Genomic DNA, 18219 nt, shown 5'->3' with positions numbered 1-18219 from the left:
GCACTTCATAGATGCATAGTATAATGCAATAATAATAATGTAAACTCTTATGGCTACTAAAGATGGGATGATGACACTGGCAAGATTCTATCCTGCTCTCCCCACCCTCCACCTCCTTGCATGGCCAAAGCACTGCTGAGGACAAAGATAAGGAGCATTGCAAACCATTCTGGACCATCGAACATCAACATTTTACCAGTTGGGCCTTTTGGGGACAGGAAAAAAGAACCAGAGACATGGAGTAAATATTCCATTTGTAATGAAGATCAAAAGATGAAGGTAAAAACACACATATATGTGGGGCATGGGGCCCACACAAACAGTGGATCATCCCACCTGTTATAGGATGGAAACAATACACCTGCCGAGCATGCCTCCCTCTGGCCAGCTTAAAGGTTTGAGGATCTTAGTTTCCACTTCCATACTCCTCTCCACCCAGGTACTTTCCACTTTGCCTCTAACTTCTATTCCCCTGGTTTCCAACATCCTTTTTGCCCATACCCACCCACCCTGAAGACTTGTTGGTCCAATGCTTAATGCCCAGCAAAGAAATGGGAGAAAAAAAAAGTATGGAGGATGTAATTCTGAGCTTCTCTAGGTGTAATAGCTGTGAGGGCCCCACGGGGGTCCCTCTCTGACCTTCTTTTTCCAAGTCTCTTTCTCTCCCCTCTCCCACCCCATCATTGTTCCCCAGAAACAAATAGGATGGCTTCACTGGTCAACTCTTTACATGTACAAACAAAGAAAGCAGAGGAAACTTCCCTAGGCCACTACCCTCCCCCTCCCCCCCAAAAAACCCCCAGTTCTGGGAAAGCCGCCACCGCTGCTGCTGGAGCTGCTGGTCCAAATTCCTTCTTGCCTCAGGGCCTTTACCTGGAGGCCTCTTCCTTCAGCTCCTTGTTTTTCCGTACCTCTTCAGCATGTTTATCCTGAAAAGGAAAGATGGGAAGAGAGGGGTTAAGTGGCTCCTTCTTTAAAGGCTGTAGAGTAAGAGAATGGGAGACCAGGAACAGGTTCTATAGAAAGAGTGGCTGAAGTCATTTGAATTGCTATCCTAGCAGGGCCCTTGAGAGCCCAGGGAGCAGGCATGCCACCTCTGCCCTGTCTTCTGGCCACATCTCAGTTTGTATGTATACTAGTCTCCTCATCTGTAAAAATGGAGATAATGGCACACACCTCATGGGTTTGTTACAAAGATCAAATAAGATTTTATATATTGTTGTTGCTTTTATTCAGCTGTTTTAGTCCTGTCCAACTCTTCACTACCCCATTTGGGGTTTTCTTGACAAAGATACTGGAGTGGTTTGCCATTTCCTTCTCTAGCTTATTTTACAGATGAGGAAACAAAAGCAAACAGGGTTAAGTGACTTGCCCAGGGTCACACAATTAGTAACTGTCTGAGGCCAAATGTGAACTCAGGAAGACGAGTCTTCCTGACAGTGAGCCTGGTACTCTACCCACTGTGCTGCCCAGCTCTCTGCCCCTCGATTCTATCCATACATATATAATTTTGCAAACCTTAAAGCACTATATAAAGTCTGATTGTCATCATCCTTATCATCCTTATCATCTGGGTATAAAAGTCACTGTCCATTTATTCTCCCATAATCAGATTTTCTCTGTTATCTATCTGTTTATCTACTCTCTCCTCATCCAGGGTCAACCTTATAGGATCATCAACATAGAGCTAGAGGGGACCTTTGAATCCCTCTAGTTCAAACTTGTCACTTTATAGATAAGAAAACCAAAAGGTAGTAATCATCAGATGTGGAATTTGAACCTAGGTCATAGGATCATGGACTTTGAAATGGAAGGGACCCCAGAAGACTATGTAGTCCGATGCCCTCATTTTACAGATGAGGAAAGTAGGGTAACCTCTAGTAACCTCCAAGGCATTGGGAGCTAGGTCACATAACTAGGATTTGAGAACCTAGCACCTCCAATTCTAGAATCAGTACTCTTTTCTTTACATTACACTGCCTCTTGTCTGCTTTCGATCACTCTTCTACCTACCACGACTTCACCATCTCTCACCCTCTTATTCATTTGTTCTTTGAAACATTTCTACCTCTATGTATATACACATCTAATATGTATGTAGTAGATAGGCATGTGAATGTTTAACTGTTGTTGGGAGTCTTTGGGAATAATGAGGGTAAATTTGTGGGAATGCATGGGGAAGAAGTGCATAGTTTGTGTACCTTCTCTCTCTTGATTATTTCAAACTCATCATGTCTATAGCATGTTTGTTTTCTCCCTTGAAAGCAGGGACTACGTTTTACCTTTCTTTGTAGCCCTAGTGCTTAGCACAGTGACTGGCAAATAGCAGGCACTTAACAAAGGTTTATTGACTGACCCTATGTCTATATATTCAGGATACATGTTCTGCACTAGAATCTTCCTCCAATATCTCATCATAGTGTGGAGATGACTTTGGGTTCTCCAAGGCTATGCTAGTGGAGGTAATTTCTCACAAGTCCTACTAGACTGGAGAATCTTCCCCTATGCACTCAGTGACAGGTGGGCCTCTGATGTCTGAGGACAGAATTCCACAAGTTTGGAAAGGCTCATCACTATAAGGTTGGCTGTGTGTGCATGTGAATTTTTTTGTTTACTGAATTGTGAACTGGAGGAAAAACTGCCATCAGTAAGGGTGGGTGTGATAAGCTTTGAGTGAGTGGTGGGCAATAGGACTAATTCTATTAACAGAAGGATGCTACTAAATCCTTCGTGGAATTGTTAATGAGATATTAGTATTAGTAATAAGTGAGTACCACCTACATGTGACCAACCCAAGCATGTGGGTGAGGGATTGGCAAACATTTAAAAGTAATAAGACAACATTCTGACCCTTTTTTCTTCTGAGATTGTTAACTATGTGGCAACCTCAGCCTTGTGAGTGGGAACTAAGGTTGATCTGTCTCATCTTTCAAAAGTGGGGTACCAAAGTAGCACCGTGGTTTAGAGGACCAATGAATATTGACTTGAGTGGCCTCTGACTCATGTATTATAGGTGTACAGCATACTCCTGACTTAGGCCAGTGTTATAGCTAGCTAGCTAGTTTTGGGATGCCTCTGCTTGGCCTCATGGGGGTAAAGTTGAACTGGGGTGAGGACTGATGTAGGGATCAATTTCCTTCCTCTCTCTAGAAAGATTGTGAAGTGTGCTGGGGCAGGGTGGGGAGGTAATTACATATTCTGCCAGTCAGTCACTATACTAGATTCTTTGCTTAACTTTTAAGGAAAGTACTATGGGAGGACAATCGTGAAGTGATTGTGACATATAAAATAAAATGGATCAACAAAGCATATATACATATATATTTAAAAGAAATTGAAGTAGGGCAAGCCTGTCAGGTAGCCACTTCATGACATTTCCATCAGAACCAAATTACCATAGAGATATGTGAAGTCTTTTAGCAAGGGAATGGTTCTGGTCATTCTTAGAGAATAGGAGAACTTACATATGGCCTGAAATAACTTTCAAAAAAATCTTACTTTATGAATGGTTATTATTTTTTACAGCACCTTCATTTTAAAATATATCCTTCCCAATTCCCCACCCAGTAAGCCATCCCTATGAAACAATCTGTTGTTGTGGTTGGTGCTGAAATCTCTCCAGGTAAACGTTGTGAACAATGGCAAAGCATCTTGTGAGATAGTTTCCCCTCTTTCCTTCGCTCCCTGGCACCCCTCCCCTCCTCCCCTTCTCCTCCACTTTTTAGGCCATGAAAAGATGAATAAAATGGGATGTGACAGTATGACACCTCAGAACCAAGAAAAACTTGAGGGGTTTGGGCAAGAACTAAGGTGGCAGAGGTGACTGGCAGAGGCTGTTCGTATGGAGTCAGTCTTTTCAACAAGCATTTATTAAATGCTTCCTAAGTTCTAGCTACTGTCCTAAGCATTGGAGATCCAAAGAAAGGCAACAGCATGGTTGTAATTGACTGGGATCCCCCTGGGAAATCTAGTGTCATCATCTACTGTGAGTAGAGAGGCCATGGTAACCAGAGGGGCACCCAAAAGCCTGAGTGGAAGGTAAACACCTAAGAGGTATTTTCTTTCTACTTCCTATTTTCCCTACTCGCTATCATTCTACACAGAGATTCAACGTGAACATTTTCTGTTGCTTTTCTGCTGATCTCTTACTGAGCAGTGGTGTTCTTTGTTAAGCTTGATTCCTTGGGCTAAAAAGAGTTCATTTTCCACTGTCTTGCTGAGTATGATCTTAAATGCCTTTGGAGTTCTCTGTGTATGTGGAGAGTGGGGTGTAGTTCTGTGGAGATTTTATATTTTATATTTAATTAGTTAGAACCCCCAATTCTGGCTTGGTAGGTTGTTTTGCGAGACATTTATTACATATATTTTAAAATTACTCTTCCAACAAGCAGAGCCTTAAAGCCTAAATTCACGTGATCACTTTAATTATCTCTAGGAGAAGTATCTGGTTGTAATTGCAATGGCCCACCTGGAGAGTAAGATGCTGAGGGTCCCTGTGGTTTAACTTTCTTCTCACCCAGACGTAGGAGGCAAGGGCAAGGCATGAAGGGAGGGAGGAGCTAAAAGGATCTAGAGGACAGAGTCCAACTTCTAAAATGACCCAGAAGGCATAAACCGGAATAGTCTGTGAAGATTTCAACCCCACCCCTTTCTTCTCCTGCAGGGGTTTTGGGAAGGAAAGATGCCCGGCCAACGTTCACATTTGCCCTGTGAGATTTTGACACAGACCCCCTAAGTGTTGTGTTGCCCTTTTAATAAAGAAAAGGAAAAAAAGCACTTTAGCAAAAGCAATCAGAATGTTAACTGTGTCTAACACTATATACCATATGAGATCACTTTTTCAGTAGACCAATAATCACTTTGGACTTAGCACAGACACTCTGAATTAGCTGAACTTTCTTAAAGTCTAAGTTAAATGTAAACACAAATCTCTTTCTAGAAAGGTTTTAGAAATCCTGAAGCTCTGAAACAATATAAGGACCCCCTGGTGTGAGCCTCAGTGTAGGGTAGTAGAGATGACATTCATTCAATATATACGCATTCATTCATTCATTCACCATCCTTATATCGGAGAATGGGAGGTATGGAATTAACAGGGCTGAGCTGCTTCCTTCCTTTCCTTCTCCCCCTCTTTTTGTCTGTTGTGAATTCAAGACGGTGCTAGATCTCCTCATCTAATCTCTCATCCCAGAGCTATCATGCCATTTTATACATATTTCTAGCTATTTGGTCTTGAATCTACTGTCATACCTAAATAACTCCCTCCACCATCTGGAGTCCCTGAACATTCTTGGAATAATAGGACCCTAGGGATATAGATTGAGATCATCTACTCCAAACTGGAGTCATCTCTCCAAATGGATGCAGAAACTGAGCCTTGAAGTGGTTAAGTGACATGCCCAAGGTCACACAGAGAGAAATCTGCAGAGTAGGAATTTGAAACCAGGAATTTGATTTCAAATCTGGCCCTTTTCCAGTTGTCCTGTGCTGCTTCTGATCATTCATAACCTCCATTTCCAGAACTCCTCTTCACAATCACTGTTGCATCAGGTTGACAGGATAGCTTTGGGCTTGTTTTCCTCAGGCAGAAGACAGTCTAGCACTGGTCATTCCTTTTCTATTTCCTTTGAGAAGACCTATCTTGTTCTTCCCCATTGATTTCTTTCTCTAGGTGGCATGTTCCAGGTCATACTGCTGAAAGCCTGGAACAATACCCAAGTCTTCTACATACCCCTGGTTGGAACCCTCATTACCTTCATAAGATGAGGTTTGGAGCCTGCACTAACATCCCACAATGTCAGGCTCCTCAGGGGCCCAAGTGACATTGGCATTTTGCTTCCTTCAGAGAGGAAACAAACTCTGGCTATTGTAGCCAGTGGTAGCTATGTAACTTTGGGATCAGGTAGGGAAGAATGAGGGCCACGCTGCTCACCATGGGACGAGGCCACCGATCGGGTCCTGGGAGTCACCGCGCAGCGGGCGGCTCCTAGAAATAAAACACATAGCTGGAGCTGTCTCCTGGGAATAGCAGGAGGCTCGAGGTCAGCTACCCTAGCCTTGAGACCAGGGAAATGAGGCCATTATGTTCTTAGGCAGAAAAGGGTGCTATATAGGGTTTTGAAGCTGGAAGGGACCTTAGGGATCATCTATTTTCAACTCTGCCATTTTTCACATGAAGTAACTGAGGCTCCAGGAGATAAAGGGCTTTGTGCTAGGCCACACAGGCATCAGGTATCAAGGCTTTCTTAATGGAGTCCTCTTTCTGTTGGACCCCACTGACATGTGAGACCTACCTACTAACTCTTGGATTTCTCAGCTTTTGGTAACTCTTTCCTTTAGTGACCAAAGGCAGCAAATTGCAAGGACCTGTTCTTACTTCAGCCTACTTCATCCTGTTCTGAGAGAAATATTTTTCCTGACCTATAGGCACCTAAGATCATCATTCCTTGGAATTAAGCCAAGAGCTCAAGTCAGTTCAATATCTTTTCACTGATTCCATCAGGTTATTTATGGCTAGAGATGGGACTGAAGATCTGATAAGTATCTACTGCATAACTATACCTTGAGAATATGACTCTCCATGCCACTTTAGGAACCATGAAGATTTAAGTGCAAAAGGGGAAATGGATATCTTATGCATGTCCAGTATGTTTTAACCTATTTAGGAATATACTTTCATTATAAAATTTGTTTTTTTAATTTGTGAAATAAAATAAACATTTCTATAACATAGAATTTTTTCAAAAAAAAGGTGATTGCACATGAAACTGCAAATCTATTAAGTACAACTTCCTATTCCTTTTAAACGTATAATAAAGTTATCATGTAAATTTCTTTTTCCCTTTTTATTCTTTCCTCCCCCACTCTTACCCTAGAGATATGTGTGTGAGTATATAAATACACATATATTATATATATCTATATACATATCTATATGTATATATATAAAATAGGAATATATTTTTAATGGAATGCTCAGAGAATTCCACTTGCTTAAAAAATCCCAGTAACTAAAAGAGGTTCTTCCCTCACTCAGTAGGATGGCTACTCACCACATATGGAAGCAGGCTGCTGTCAAAGGCACTACAAGTTGCATTGGGACCTACTTACCTTCTCTTGCAGACGTTCCAACATAGCAGCAAGATGGGCTTCCCTGTTCTCCTTATTGGATTCCATCTTCTGTGTCAGTTTCTCCTTTGCCATCTTGATGAAGTTGTTATTTTCCTCAATGGCTTTCTGGATCACCTCCCGCTCATGCTCTCGCTTCTCAGCTAAGTGTTTCAGGAGTTCAGCTTCTTGGTACTAGGGAAGCATGATAAGGGGAGGTGGCACATGAAAATTAGTATGCTAACGCTATACCTGTTTGTCCTCACCTTAAACACGAATACTCCTGACTTTGAACCTTCCCTTTTGGCCGAAATTCAGAACAACCAGATTTATTTCTTGGGTTGTCCCACCACCCATGAACTTCACATCTTGCTGCTTCTTTTATCTCATTCTCCTTAATTTGCCCAGCTTCCATATCTCATGAGCTCTTGCATGCTTTTTTTGTTTTTCCAGTTTCATTATACCTTCTCTAACATGTTGGACTTTTCCTCAACCCCTTGTTGTCTCCTACAAGGCCCTATTGAGACAAAATATGGTAGAGTGGCTAGACCCCAGCTTTGGAGTCAGGAAGCTCTAGGTTTAGGTCCTGCTTTTGACATCACCAGGCGAGCCTGGTCAAGTCACTTATTCCCTCAGTGCCCCACTGCAACTCTGAGATTATAAATCACAGATGAGTGGCTGTTCTGAACCAGTGGAGAGAGTTTCCACACGGATGAAATCCTAGATCCAGAACAACAATGACAAAAACAGCTGAGGTTGATCCTTCATTTGGCACTCAGCCTATACAAAGACAGGAAGAATGGTGATATGAATAGAATGCTGAACTTCTCAAAGAAGTCTTCTTCTGACACTAGCTGTTTGACCATGGTCAAGTCAATTAACATCTGAGCCTTAGTTTCCTTGTCTGTAAAATGGTAACAATAGTATCTATAGTACTTTATTCAAGGGTACTTTTGAAGCTCAAATGAAATCATGTATGTAAGGTATATTGCAAACTTAAAAGCACTGTGTCAATGACAATTTTACCTATCTACATACACATATATTGATTATATATATATGCCTCATGTAGAATGACCCAAAAGTCTTAGTGCATTTTAAGCTTTAATAATTTAAAAATTTTAATCTATTTAAACCATTTTTAGCTTTAATAGCTCAAATTTTAAGCTATTTTAAGCATTTTTTAGCTTTAATAGCTTAAAATACACTAGACTTTGGAGAGACTGTATTAGAGAACATATCTATTAAAAATGTTGTATGATTGCTTTTTACTTGTCTATATCCCTTCCTTGATTACTTCCTAAGCTCTGTGAGAGCGGGAACTATGGCTTATGTTTCTCTGTATCCCTCCTCACCTTTAGTCCTGTGTCTCTCGAATAATAGGTACTCAGTAGTAAATATTTATAGAGGCAATTAGGTGGCATTACAGTAGGTAGAGTGCCAGGCCTAGAGTCAGGAAGGCTCATCTTCCTGAGTTCAAATCTGACTTCAGACACTTATTGTGTGACCCTGGGCAAGTCACTTCATCCTGTTTGCCTCAGTTTCCTCATCTGTAAAATGAACTAGAGAAGGCAATGGCAAACCAATCTAGCATCTTTGCCAAGAAAACTCCAAATGGGTCACAAAAAGTTGGACATGATTGAGAAATGACTGAAAAATATTCACAGATTGATTCTAGTTGAAACCCAGCCCTATGCCATCACTTCAAATCTCTTTTCTACTTCCCTTGCCAATCTTTTTGATTGACTCAGTTTCCTCCTCTTCTCTGTTCTAGGCTGAGTTTTATTTTTTTGTTTTCATCTATCATTGTGTGACCTAATTCTTCTCTCCTGTTCCCACCCCAAATATCCCTGCCCTTAAAGGGCACCTTTCTCCTAACTTTCTATTCCTTGGAGGGAGGATGCAAGAGGTGAAACTCACCTTCCGCCTCTCCTCTGCAGCTTCTAACTTCTTCTGGATCTCCTCCAAGGATGGGTCTCGCCGCCGGGGCAGTGAGGCATTGAATTCAGGTACCCCATCGAAAGAGGGTGGCTTCAGGATGACCTCAAAGGACTGGCCCGAGGTGCACTTATTCAGTTCTATGACTTCCATGTCAGAAATGACACACCAGTTCAGAGCCACAGTGTCTGCTGTAAGGAGCAGAGAAGGTGGTAGTCAGATGCTATGACCCAGCCATACTTGAACATACTGTTGTGTATGGTGTGTGCGTGTATGTGTTTGCATATGTATGCTCTTGTGCATATGCACACCTGTATGCCAGAAGACTACTGGGGGACCAAGGTAGTGATTTTTAACCTCCAAGAATTTCTTTCTGGTTTCCTGCTCGTAAGAGTTCTTAGATGTTTACTGCAACGATTTCGAAGACCTGATTCTCCTTTGCTTGTGTGTGGATTCCCCCTAAAACACCTCTATAAATGCATATGTGATCAATCAACCAACCAATAACAAACATTTATTAAGTTATTCCTATTGGGTATGCAAAGATGAAAACCAAACAGTCTCTACCTTCAAAGAGCTCATTTTCTAATAGGAGAAATAATATGTGTCTGTGTACATATGTACATACATATATATTTATATCCATATCTTCAAATAGCTTACTTTGTAATGAGAGAGGAAACACAATACACAATACATGTAAATACACATATGCAAATATAAAACACATACAAAACAGGAACAAAGTCAGGAATAAAGACCTAAGACATTTCTCTTTAATTTTGGTCAGTCTTGAGAAGCCGGGATACAAAGCTTCTAACCTAACCCCTCAGTTAGATGGATCTTAGGGAGCTAGGAGAGATTGTGATCAACAGAACGTAAACTCTTTAAAGGCAGGGACATTTTGTTTTGTCTTTGTACTTGTCCCTAGTAGCTAGCACATAGCAAATGTTTAATAAATGTTTGTTGAATGCTTTAAATCAGAGAAAAGTTTTAACCTGTCAAAGAGGAGCCACCTAGTCATCAACTGTGCATGGGACCTAAGCATCCCGAATCATGACAAATATCAGCATCAATGTCAATCCCATCAGCACCTTTTTTAAGCCTTTCAAATGTAAACTCTCCATGACATGGGCCAGCAAAAAACTCTGGTCATACACTGTGATATAGTCAACACTTGCTACATTTTTCTCCACCCACCATTCATCTACCTATTGTTTACCAACCAATCCACACACATCCTGGGTGCAATACTTCCAGCTTTTCCTCCTACTCTCTTTCCATTGTCTCCTTCTTTTTAACTCCCCTGCACCAACCTAAGATGGCTAGAAAAATCTTATCCAGTTAAGGAGGGCTGCTTCATCCAGTCTCTTTCTCTTTAAGCTAAATATGATCTTTCCTCCCTCTCCCAGAAACCTTGAAGATCTCTCATTGTCAAGGAACTGACAATCTCTTATGAATTTGTTACCATTCACCTCTCTTTGAGAGAGTTTAAAAGGCAACTTTGTTGGGACTTCCTAAATATTCCCTAGTACTATAGGCACACATTTATGTCTTCATCATGCTCTCTAGACTCTCATACTCAACTGGAATTAGAAGCAACCTCAGATACCATTTCGTCCAGCGCCTTCAATTTGCAGATGAGGGAACTGAGACCCAGAGGAGTTAAATAATTTGTCCAAGGTCACCCAGGGTATAAGTATCATAAACATGATTTGAACCTGGGTTCTCTGATCTGAGAGCCAGGGCTCTTTTCACTCTGTGTGGATGATATATATGTGCATGTGTGTATACAGGTGTGTATAAGTGTGTATGATGTACATATGTATTTATATGTATGTCACAGGGATTTGACTGTAATTTGGCAAAAGAAGAAGGCTATAGTATAGAATTTTGCTATGACATTGGGGTGAATTATAGGGGTACAAAGATCTCCAGGACCCTTGGCCATCGGCTTTCAGATTCAGGGTCTTGTCACTTACCATCATATTTATAGGAAGATTTATTCAGGGGATCAGCCAGGAAGCAGGAACAGAAGAGGGACACTAGGGGGAGCTCTTTCATCTTCTCTTTATAAGCTGTGGAAACATTGGCCAGGAATTCACTGAAATTGCAAAACACTTTGCAAGGTCTTCAGTCTAAGCTCAAAGTGTCCATGTGGGATCAAGTTGAGAGTAAATTTCCCCACACCCAGTAGCTCTGCCTTACAACTGCCACCCCCACATCCCCCTATCCCATCTCCTGCCATTTTGATTCCCCAGTCTATGAAATAGAGCTCATATGGTGAGTTTAGGGTTACCTCCACCATTCCCCAACACACATGCCTTTGCTCGCCTGTTAAATATACCCGAAATCTCAGAAGGGACCTTAGCCATCATGCATTATGATGAAGGAGAATCGCTGACTTTGGGTTCAAATACCAGCCTGGACACTTGCTACCTACGCCATATTGGGAGGTTTCCTCATTTGTAAAAGTAGACTAAGTGACCTTTGGAATATCTTCCAACTCTAAGTCTATATTCCAACACTGTCATTTCACAGACAAGGAAACTGAGGCTCAGAGAGGGAAGGTCCTACACGATGAGTAAGGGATCTTAGAAATGATTAGACTAGATGAATCCTCCTTCCCCTCTGGGCCTCCATTTCCTCAAAAATAGAATGATTGTTTTGGATCATAGATTTATTTAGATCTGGCGGAGATCTCCTAGGTCATCTAGTCCAGTTCCCTCATCTTATAGAGGAGGAAACATGCTCAGAGAGGTTGTGACTTGAGGCAGGACTGGAATGTATATCAAGTCCCTCAAGCTCCAAGGCCAACACTTTTTACTATTCCCCAATGAGTAACTGGCAGAGCCAGGCCCCTTTATGTTGCACTTTATTGTCTTCAGCTTACTGCACCTTCAGGGGTCCATCAGACACATGAGCTGTTGGGTGTTGGTGAGAGAAGACATTTTTCTCTTTCTTTTTCACCCCCTTAACTCTCTTCCTAGAGCCCCTTGCTTATTCCCTGGCAACTACTCTGAAACCCAAGCTTCAGAGTGGGGAGTGGGGAGCATCTCTGGGAAAGGATATTGAGATCCCAGGTCCTCACACCAAATCTACAGATCCCTACTCTGCTCTCTGGGCCTTTTTAGCCTGAATACTCCCCAGCCCTACTAACTCTGCTAGGAGGTCCCACTTCCTCCTTTCTTTGCCTTTAGGTCCTTAGGACAAGAACCTCATTTTGCAAGATACGTACATTTAGTCTAGTTCCTAGGGACAATGTACAGTTACTGTGGGATGTGTGAGGGGAGGAAAGTTCTCACTCCATTTTCATTCCTCTGTGGCTTGTAAGTCCCAAGAGTCCTCTGAGTCTTCCCTAGTGGGAAAGAGTGGGCCATAGAGTCGATGCTTATAAGGGGAGTGATTCTAACCCTACCCATTTGCTGAACTTGACACATAACAGTTCTGGCAAATGTCAGGAAGACATGTGAAAGACAAAGATCCTTCCTTTTCTGAACCCACAAAGTTCGGTTTTAAAATCTTTCTTCTGTCATTTACCAAAAAGCAGCATGGTGCCATGGGTACAGAGGGCCTGTAGACTAGTTTCTCATCCCATCTCTGACATATGCTGGCAATATGACCCCGAGCAAATGACTTACCCTCTCAGTTCTTCAGGCAACTCTCTTAGACTATATGTTACAGGAGGGTTGCTGATCTGCATTGGTGGAGGGAGTTTCCATACAAAGAATTTCTGTACACCAATAAAATCATAGACCCAGTCTATACCCTGTTACTTCCTCATAGCACACATTACATCTACCTGGCATCATAATAGTTATTTATGTACATATCTTTCACTCCCTGACATAGATTTTATGCATCCTTAAATTCCTCTCAGTGCCTTGTACAGAGTAGATGCTTAACAATTCTTTGTTGAATAAAGGACTTGGCGAGCTGTTCTGATCACTCATTGCCTTTAATGTAACTTGTTTAAATTAAGTTCATTACACATGTATTAAGCACTAGCTATGCACTGGGTGATATGGATACAAAGAAAAATGAAACAGCCTCTTCTCCCAAGAAGAATATTAGGAAAGAAGTCTATTAGGAGAGAAAAAAAAAGTCCACAAAAGAGCAAATGTAAAATATATAGAGTAAATAGTAAAGCATTTGGGAATTGCTTTTTGTTTGGTTATAAAAGCCAAGGTTGAATTTTGCTACGAGTTCATCCCTGTTCTCCTCTTGGGGTCCTGCATAGCTGTCACTCACCCTCCCCAAGTGGATAGAATCAAGGAGTAGGTAGGCCACATCTCACCCAATCCTACCCTAACCTATCCAATACATCTTTGCAAATTACCTCAGCATCTCTCTTACACTTCCCTTCATTTCCTATTTATCCTTATTGTATGGTACATACCTGCAAGAGTCATTTTATCCAGGGGGCTTGAGGCTGTTGTCTGCAATGGAGGGTCTGCCACAACCTGAAGCTGCTATAGCAACCTGAAGAAAGGAGAGTTTTGCCTGTTGGCAGGTTATCCTCATTTGTAAAAGTTAATCCATAATAAAGTTAATAGCTTCATTCAACACTATTCACAAAGGAACACTGGTTTCAAATAGGGGAGGGCTTCCCCAATTCCTCAATCAATCCATTAAAGAGCATCTATTAGGCATCCACATGCCAAGCACTATGTTAGGTGCTAGTGATACAAAGACAAAAGTAAAGCAGTCCCTGTCCCCAAAGAGCTTATGCTTTAATAGGGGACACAACATATACGTAAACAGTTACATACAAGATAATAAATCGAAGACAAGGTAACCTTTCAGGAAACGGTATTAACAGGCAGGAGGACAAGGAAAGGACTCATGTTGGAAGTAGCATTTGAGCTAGTGGTGGAGCATTCTAGGTGGTGGAGGGGAGGAGAGACAGTATTCCAGGCAAAGGGGGCAGGCAGTGCACAGGTACGTAGAAGGGAGATGGAGTATGTGAGGAATTGCAGAACTATAGAGGATATGAAAAGGAATACTATGGAAGAAGATTGGAAAGCTAGGAATGGGCTCTAAGTGCTAAGCAGTGGAGTTTATATCTGATTCTAAAGGTCATAGGAAGCCATGGGAGTTTAATGAATAGGTGAGTGACATGGTCAAACCTCTGGAGACTTTCTCTTTTACATACACCAACCCAGAAGCCCCAAGATTTCCTTCCCTCACCAACTATCCCTAATAAACCTTCATATCCAGGCATGAATGGGGCTTGCAGAGATGGCTACACTGTTGGTCTATTCCTAGGTTCTTCTTCCTAGTCTCAAACTCACAAGCAAACACTGAGTCCCTAAATCTTTACAAATTAAGTGGTATCCATTCTACTCCCTAGTAGAATGCAAGGTCCTTGAGGGCAATCACTGATTGCTTTCTTTTGTCTTTGTGTTCTCTATACTTAGCAAAAAAGGTGCTTAATAAATGCTGTTGGATTGGACTAGATTGCATTGGATTTGTAAACCCTGCATTCAAAACTCTGGTTTGCTCAGAAGCAAATGTTGGGAGCTGAATTAGAAGCCTGAATTGGCTCAAGAATTGACTCAAGAAAGTTAAATAATGGTAGAACTGGTAGATCCCAAATGAAAGAAATTGGGGGATATCTCCAAACCTGAGATAAAGTCCAGGCTTAGCTAACATCAAGCTCCTTCTACTTTCTCCATTATGCAATCTTACTTTCTTAAGTATAATTAACATCAAGTATAATGTCATTTTGTATAATGTGTAAAGTATAATGTCATAATGACATTAAGTATAATGTCATTAGTTATGAGAGTTTGAAACCTTCAGCTGGAACTTAAACCTAAAGGTGGCTTAAACTAGTTTAATATAAAGGTGTTTGTAATACTTGTAACAATGTCATCCCTCCAGTAGTATTTACATTTTAAAAGAAGACCAATAAAGATCATAATACTATAATATCCATAATTCATAATATTCATCCAAAGGGATGAATCTCTAATCGTAGTAATGAGGATTATAGTGGGAACTGTATCGTAAAACCCTCCCATTCATGAAAGTTAGGTTAGTTTTTCCTTAAAAGGTATTAAAACTGTCCTTGAAATTTGATCGGCTAATGACAAAACCTCCTGCTTACTTGGGTACAAAATATCCAGGACATCTAGAACTTATTCTTTAAAACAGCAATGTGAAGAAAAACAGAAAGCTGTCCTCTACTCAATCAATGTTTTTTCCCCAGTGAAGATCCCTTTCCTGCTCTGAACATCCCTACCCTGCTCTGGCTAAGTAAACCTCTTTTTATTGCATGTTAGATGGACTATAAGTGTCTCATTTTGTTCTGGTTCCTCACCAAATTACCAAGTGACTAACTTGAGTCAGGCTCAGACATTTACAATGGGAGGGAGACATTTAAGGAGCAGACCTTTCAAACCATCATAGAATTTTAGAATTGGAAGGCTTGAAGGCTCACATGAGAGTCCAGTGCTATTCATTTTAGAAATGAGGATACTGAAGCCCAGGAAGATTAAATGATGCATGAATTTTGGATAGTTGAAGGGTTGTCACATGGAACTGGGATTAGATTTGTTCTTTTAGGCCCCAAAGGGAAAAATGATGAGCAGTGGATGGAAGGTGCAAAGGGCAAATTTAGACTTGCTATCAGGACTAAACTATCAAGAGTTACACTTGCCTAGAGGTGAAACGGATTGTCTCAAGAGGTAGGAAGCTCATTCTCCTTGAAAGTCTTCAAGCAGAGGCTAAATCAGCTCTTGCTAGTTATGTTGTAGGTTTTTTTTGTTTGTTTGTTTTATTTTTCTGGAATTGATTGGACTAGCTGTCTCCCTTCCAACCCTAAAATCCTATGATTCTGGGATTCTGTGACTTGTCTAAGATGTTAGAGCTAATAGGTGGAAAAGAGGAGGCTAGAACCCAGGGGTCCTAGCTCCCAGTCCAGGACCTTCTCTATAATGCACTACAGCACTCAAGTAAGCAGCTATCTCCTTCGCTCATGTATGAAGTTGGCCCTGCCAACCTGGACACAGGGGCACATGACTTTGAAGAACCCCGAAATGCACTTGCCGATGTGTGATATCACTTTGGTCATGATGTTCTCTTTATACAATAACTGTGTTTATATAGGTTAATGAATTAACCTAATTGTTGTTGCTATATTAGTACAAATATAGGCCACTTCTGAAAAAGGCAGTTCTCTTTAAAAAGAGGGAGATTTATCATATGCATATGTGCTATAAATAAAAATGATTTAAAGCCCCACTGGATTTTAGATAAGCTGTGTTAGTGAAGCCACATAGAGTGATAGAAAAATTGAGGGAAGGTGAAGATTGTAAAAATAATAGACAATAAACTGTTTTATGATTTGTAAAGTGCTTTACAGACATTATTTTATTTGACCAGCTTTGAAAAGAAAGTACCTTTTATGAAATACCTAAGAACTCTGGTTCCCAACTTAATGGACAGACCAAAAATAGGAAGCAGGTAAGAGGCAAAGGGTAGCTAGGAAAAGAGGAATGCTTCAATGCACTTGCCATCTCCTATAGAGAGTATTTCCCAATTCCCCTAGTTGCTAGTACCTTCTTCCCAGAAATTATTTTTTTGTTTTATTTCTATAGATTTTATATTTAATTTTTATGTGCATATTCTTCCCCTTGCCCCACCCCAGTATAATACAAACACCTCTAGAGCAGGGGGTCTTTATATCTCTGGTGTTATGCATAGGTCCTAATACATATTAAGCCCTTGATGGGATGGACATCTGGGACTGACTTTGAACCCAGGTCTCCAGTAGCCATCCGTGAAGCAGTATGGTTCAGTCAAAAGAGCACTAGATTTGGTGCTTCATAAATGTTTGTTGAATGAATCAAGTGAAGGAGTGTATGCATTGAATTCATTGTGTAGGAGGAGCTTGAGACCAGGCTAGACTTCTTGCCTGATAAACTATGGCTTAAACTTTGCTTAAATCAGGAGCAGGTGATGGAGGATTTCATTGGTGGTTAGAGAAGTTTAGGGGGGAGCTCAGCATCTGAGGAACATGGTGGGGAGAAACAGAGGGAACTAGAAAGAGAACACAGATACTGCAGGGCTAGCTTAGGAAGACTAGCCCTAGGGAAGAGAGGAAACTGTATTAGATTTGGATGTCAATAGATTTCCGTGGTCAAGGGATAATGTTACTATGTGGTTTTCTAAGTCAATATGGAGTCTGAAGTGATCTTTATGTATGGTTCAGTGTCCTCAATTTCTATTTGAGTTTGACCCCACTGATCTAGACCTATTCAATTGAATCAACAAACATTTTTGTGTAACACCCACTATGAGCCAGACTCCCAGCTTGTAACATATAAGTTCCTTGAGGGTAGAATGTTTCATTTTTAATCTTTTATCCTTATCACATTGTTTGGTACATAGCAGGTACTTAATAATTGCTCATTGATTGATTCCTTGATAGAATGACTTTAGGGACCTGCAGACTGTCTTTGGTTCTGAGATTACTGGTCAGGGATACTTTGTGTTGGCCATTCTGGCTGCCCCCAAAGAGTTGAGGAATGTTTTGAATGGTCTAGTGGTTTGGTTTATGGAATACCATGCTGTGGACCACAGAAAGGCAGCAAGGTGGGGGTCATTGGGCAGCAGTAGGGAACAGGCAATTAGCAGAGGTCAGACAAGGCAACTGACCAAGCACTAAGGCAGATAGGTCAAAGAGTTCAAAGGGCACAGGCTAGATAGAGAAGGTATTAGGTGAGGAGTTCAGGACTCAGGGCTAGTCATCGTGTGGTACCAGCAATCAGAGCTCTATAAGGTAGACTTGACATGGGAACAAGATTTTAGCTTTGCCAAAGTCTTCATATTGCTTCATGCTAAGGAAGTACAAGTTCCGCTCCAGAGGGCAGAACTGTTACAGAGAAGCAGATTTAAACTTGATGTAAAAAAGGGGGAAAAATTCCTAATGATTAGAGTTCTCTAAGAGTGGAATGAGTTCCCTTGACCATGATGAGCTGACCATCACTGAAGTCTTAAAGATGAAGCTTTTGGGGAGAAATGCAGAGGGGTCCCCATTCAGGTACAGTGCAACCATTTGGTTTTGGTAGTCCCTTCAATCTCTAAGAGTCTATGAATTTTAAGGTAGTAACTAGTCCTGAGTCCTAGATATGTGGATTCAGCAAGAGGGAGAGGAGAGAGGGTGGT

At 41.2% G+C, this 18219-nt stretch overlaps 1 protein-coding gene across 4 annotated transcripts in view; it reads right to left on the bottom strand.

The window, feature by feature from the left end:
• Positions 1–244: 244 nt before the first annotated feature.
• STMN4 (stathmin 4) overlaps positions 245–18219 on the bottom strand; it is a 37771-nt gene continuing 19796 nt past the window's right edge. For 2 of the 4 annotated variants that reach the window (XM_072644069.1, XM_072644062.1), the window contains exons 2-7: positions 13445–13527; positions 11028–11123; positions 9028–9236; positions 7111–7302; positions 5933–5986; positions 245–929 (exon numbers count right to left, since the gene is read on the bottom strand). In XM_072644069.1, the coding sequence (XP_072500170.1) occupies positions 5966–5986; positions 7111–7302; positions 9028–9236; positions 11028–11123; positions 13445–13457 (531 nt within the window). In that variant the 5' untranslated portion in view covers positions 13458–13527 and the 3' untranslated portion in view covers positions 245–929; positions 5933–5965. The remainder of the gene's footprint in view (positions 930–5932; positions 5987–7110; positions 7303–9027; positions 9237–11027; positions 11124–13444; positions 13528–18219) is intronic. The other 2 variants (XM_072644058.1, XM_072644052.1) reach the window with 1 other exon arrangement.

The sequence above is a fragment of the Notamacropus eugenii genome, chromosome 1 (assembly GCF_028372415.1).
Source record: "Notamacropus eugenii isolate mMacEug1 chromosome 1, mMacEug1.pri_v2, whole genome shotgun sequence".
NCBI classification, from domain to species: domain Eukaryota; kingdom Metazoa; phylum Chordata; class Mammalia; order Diprotodontia; family Macropodidae; genus Notamacropus; species Notamacropus eugenii.
The sequence above is the reverse complement of the archived record's forward strand: the minus strand, read 5'-3'. Positions and strand labels throughout refer to the sequence as shown.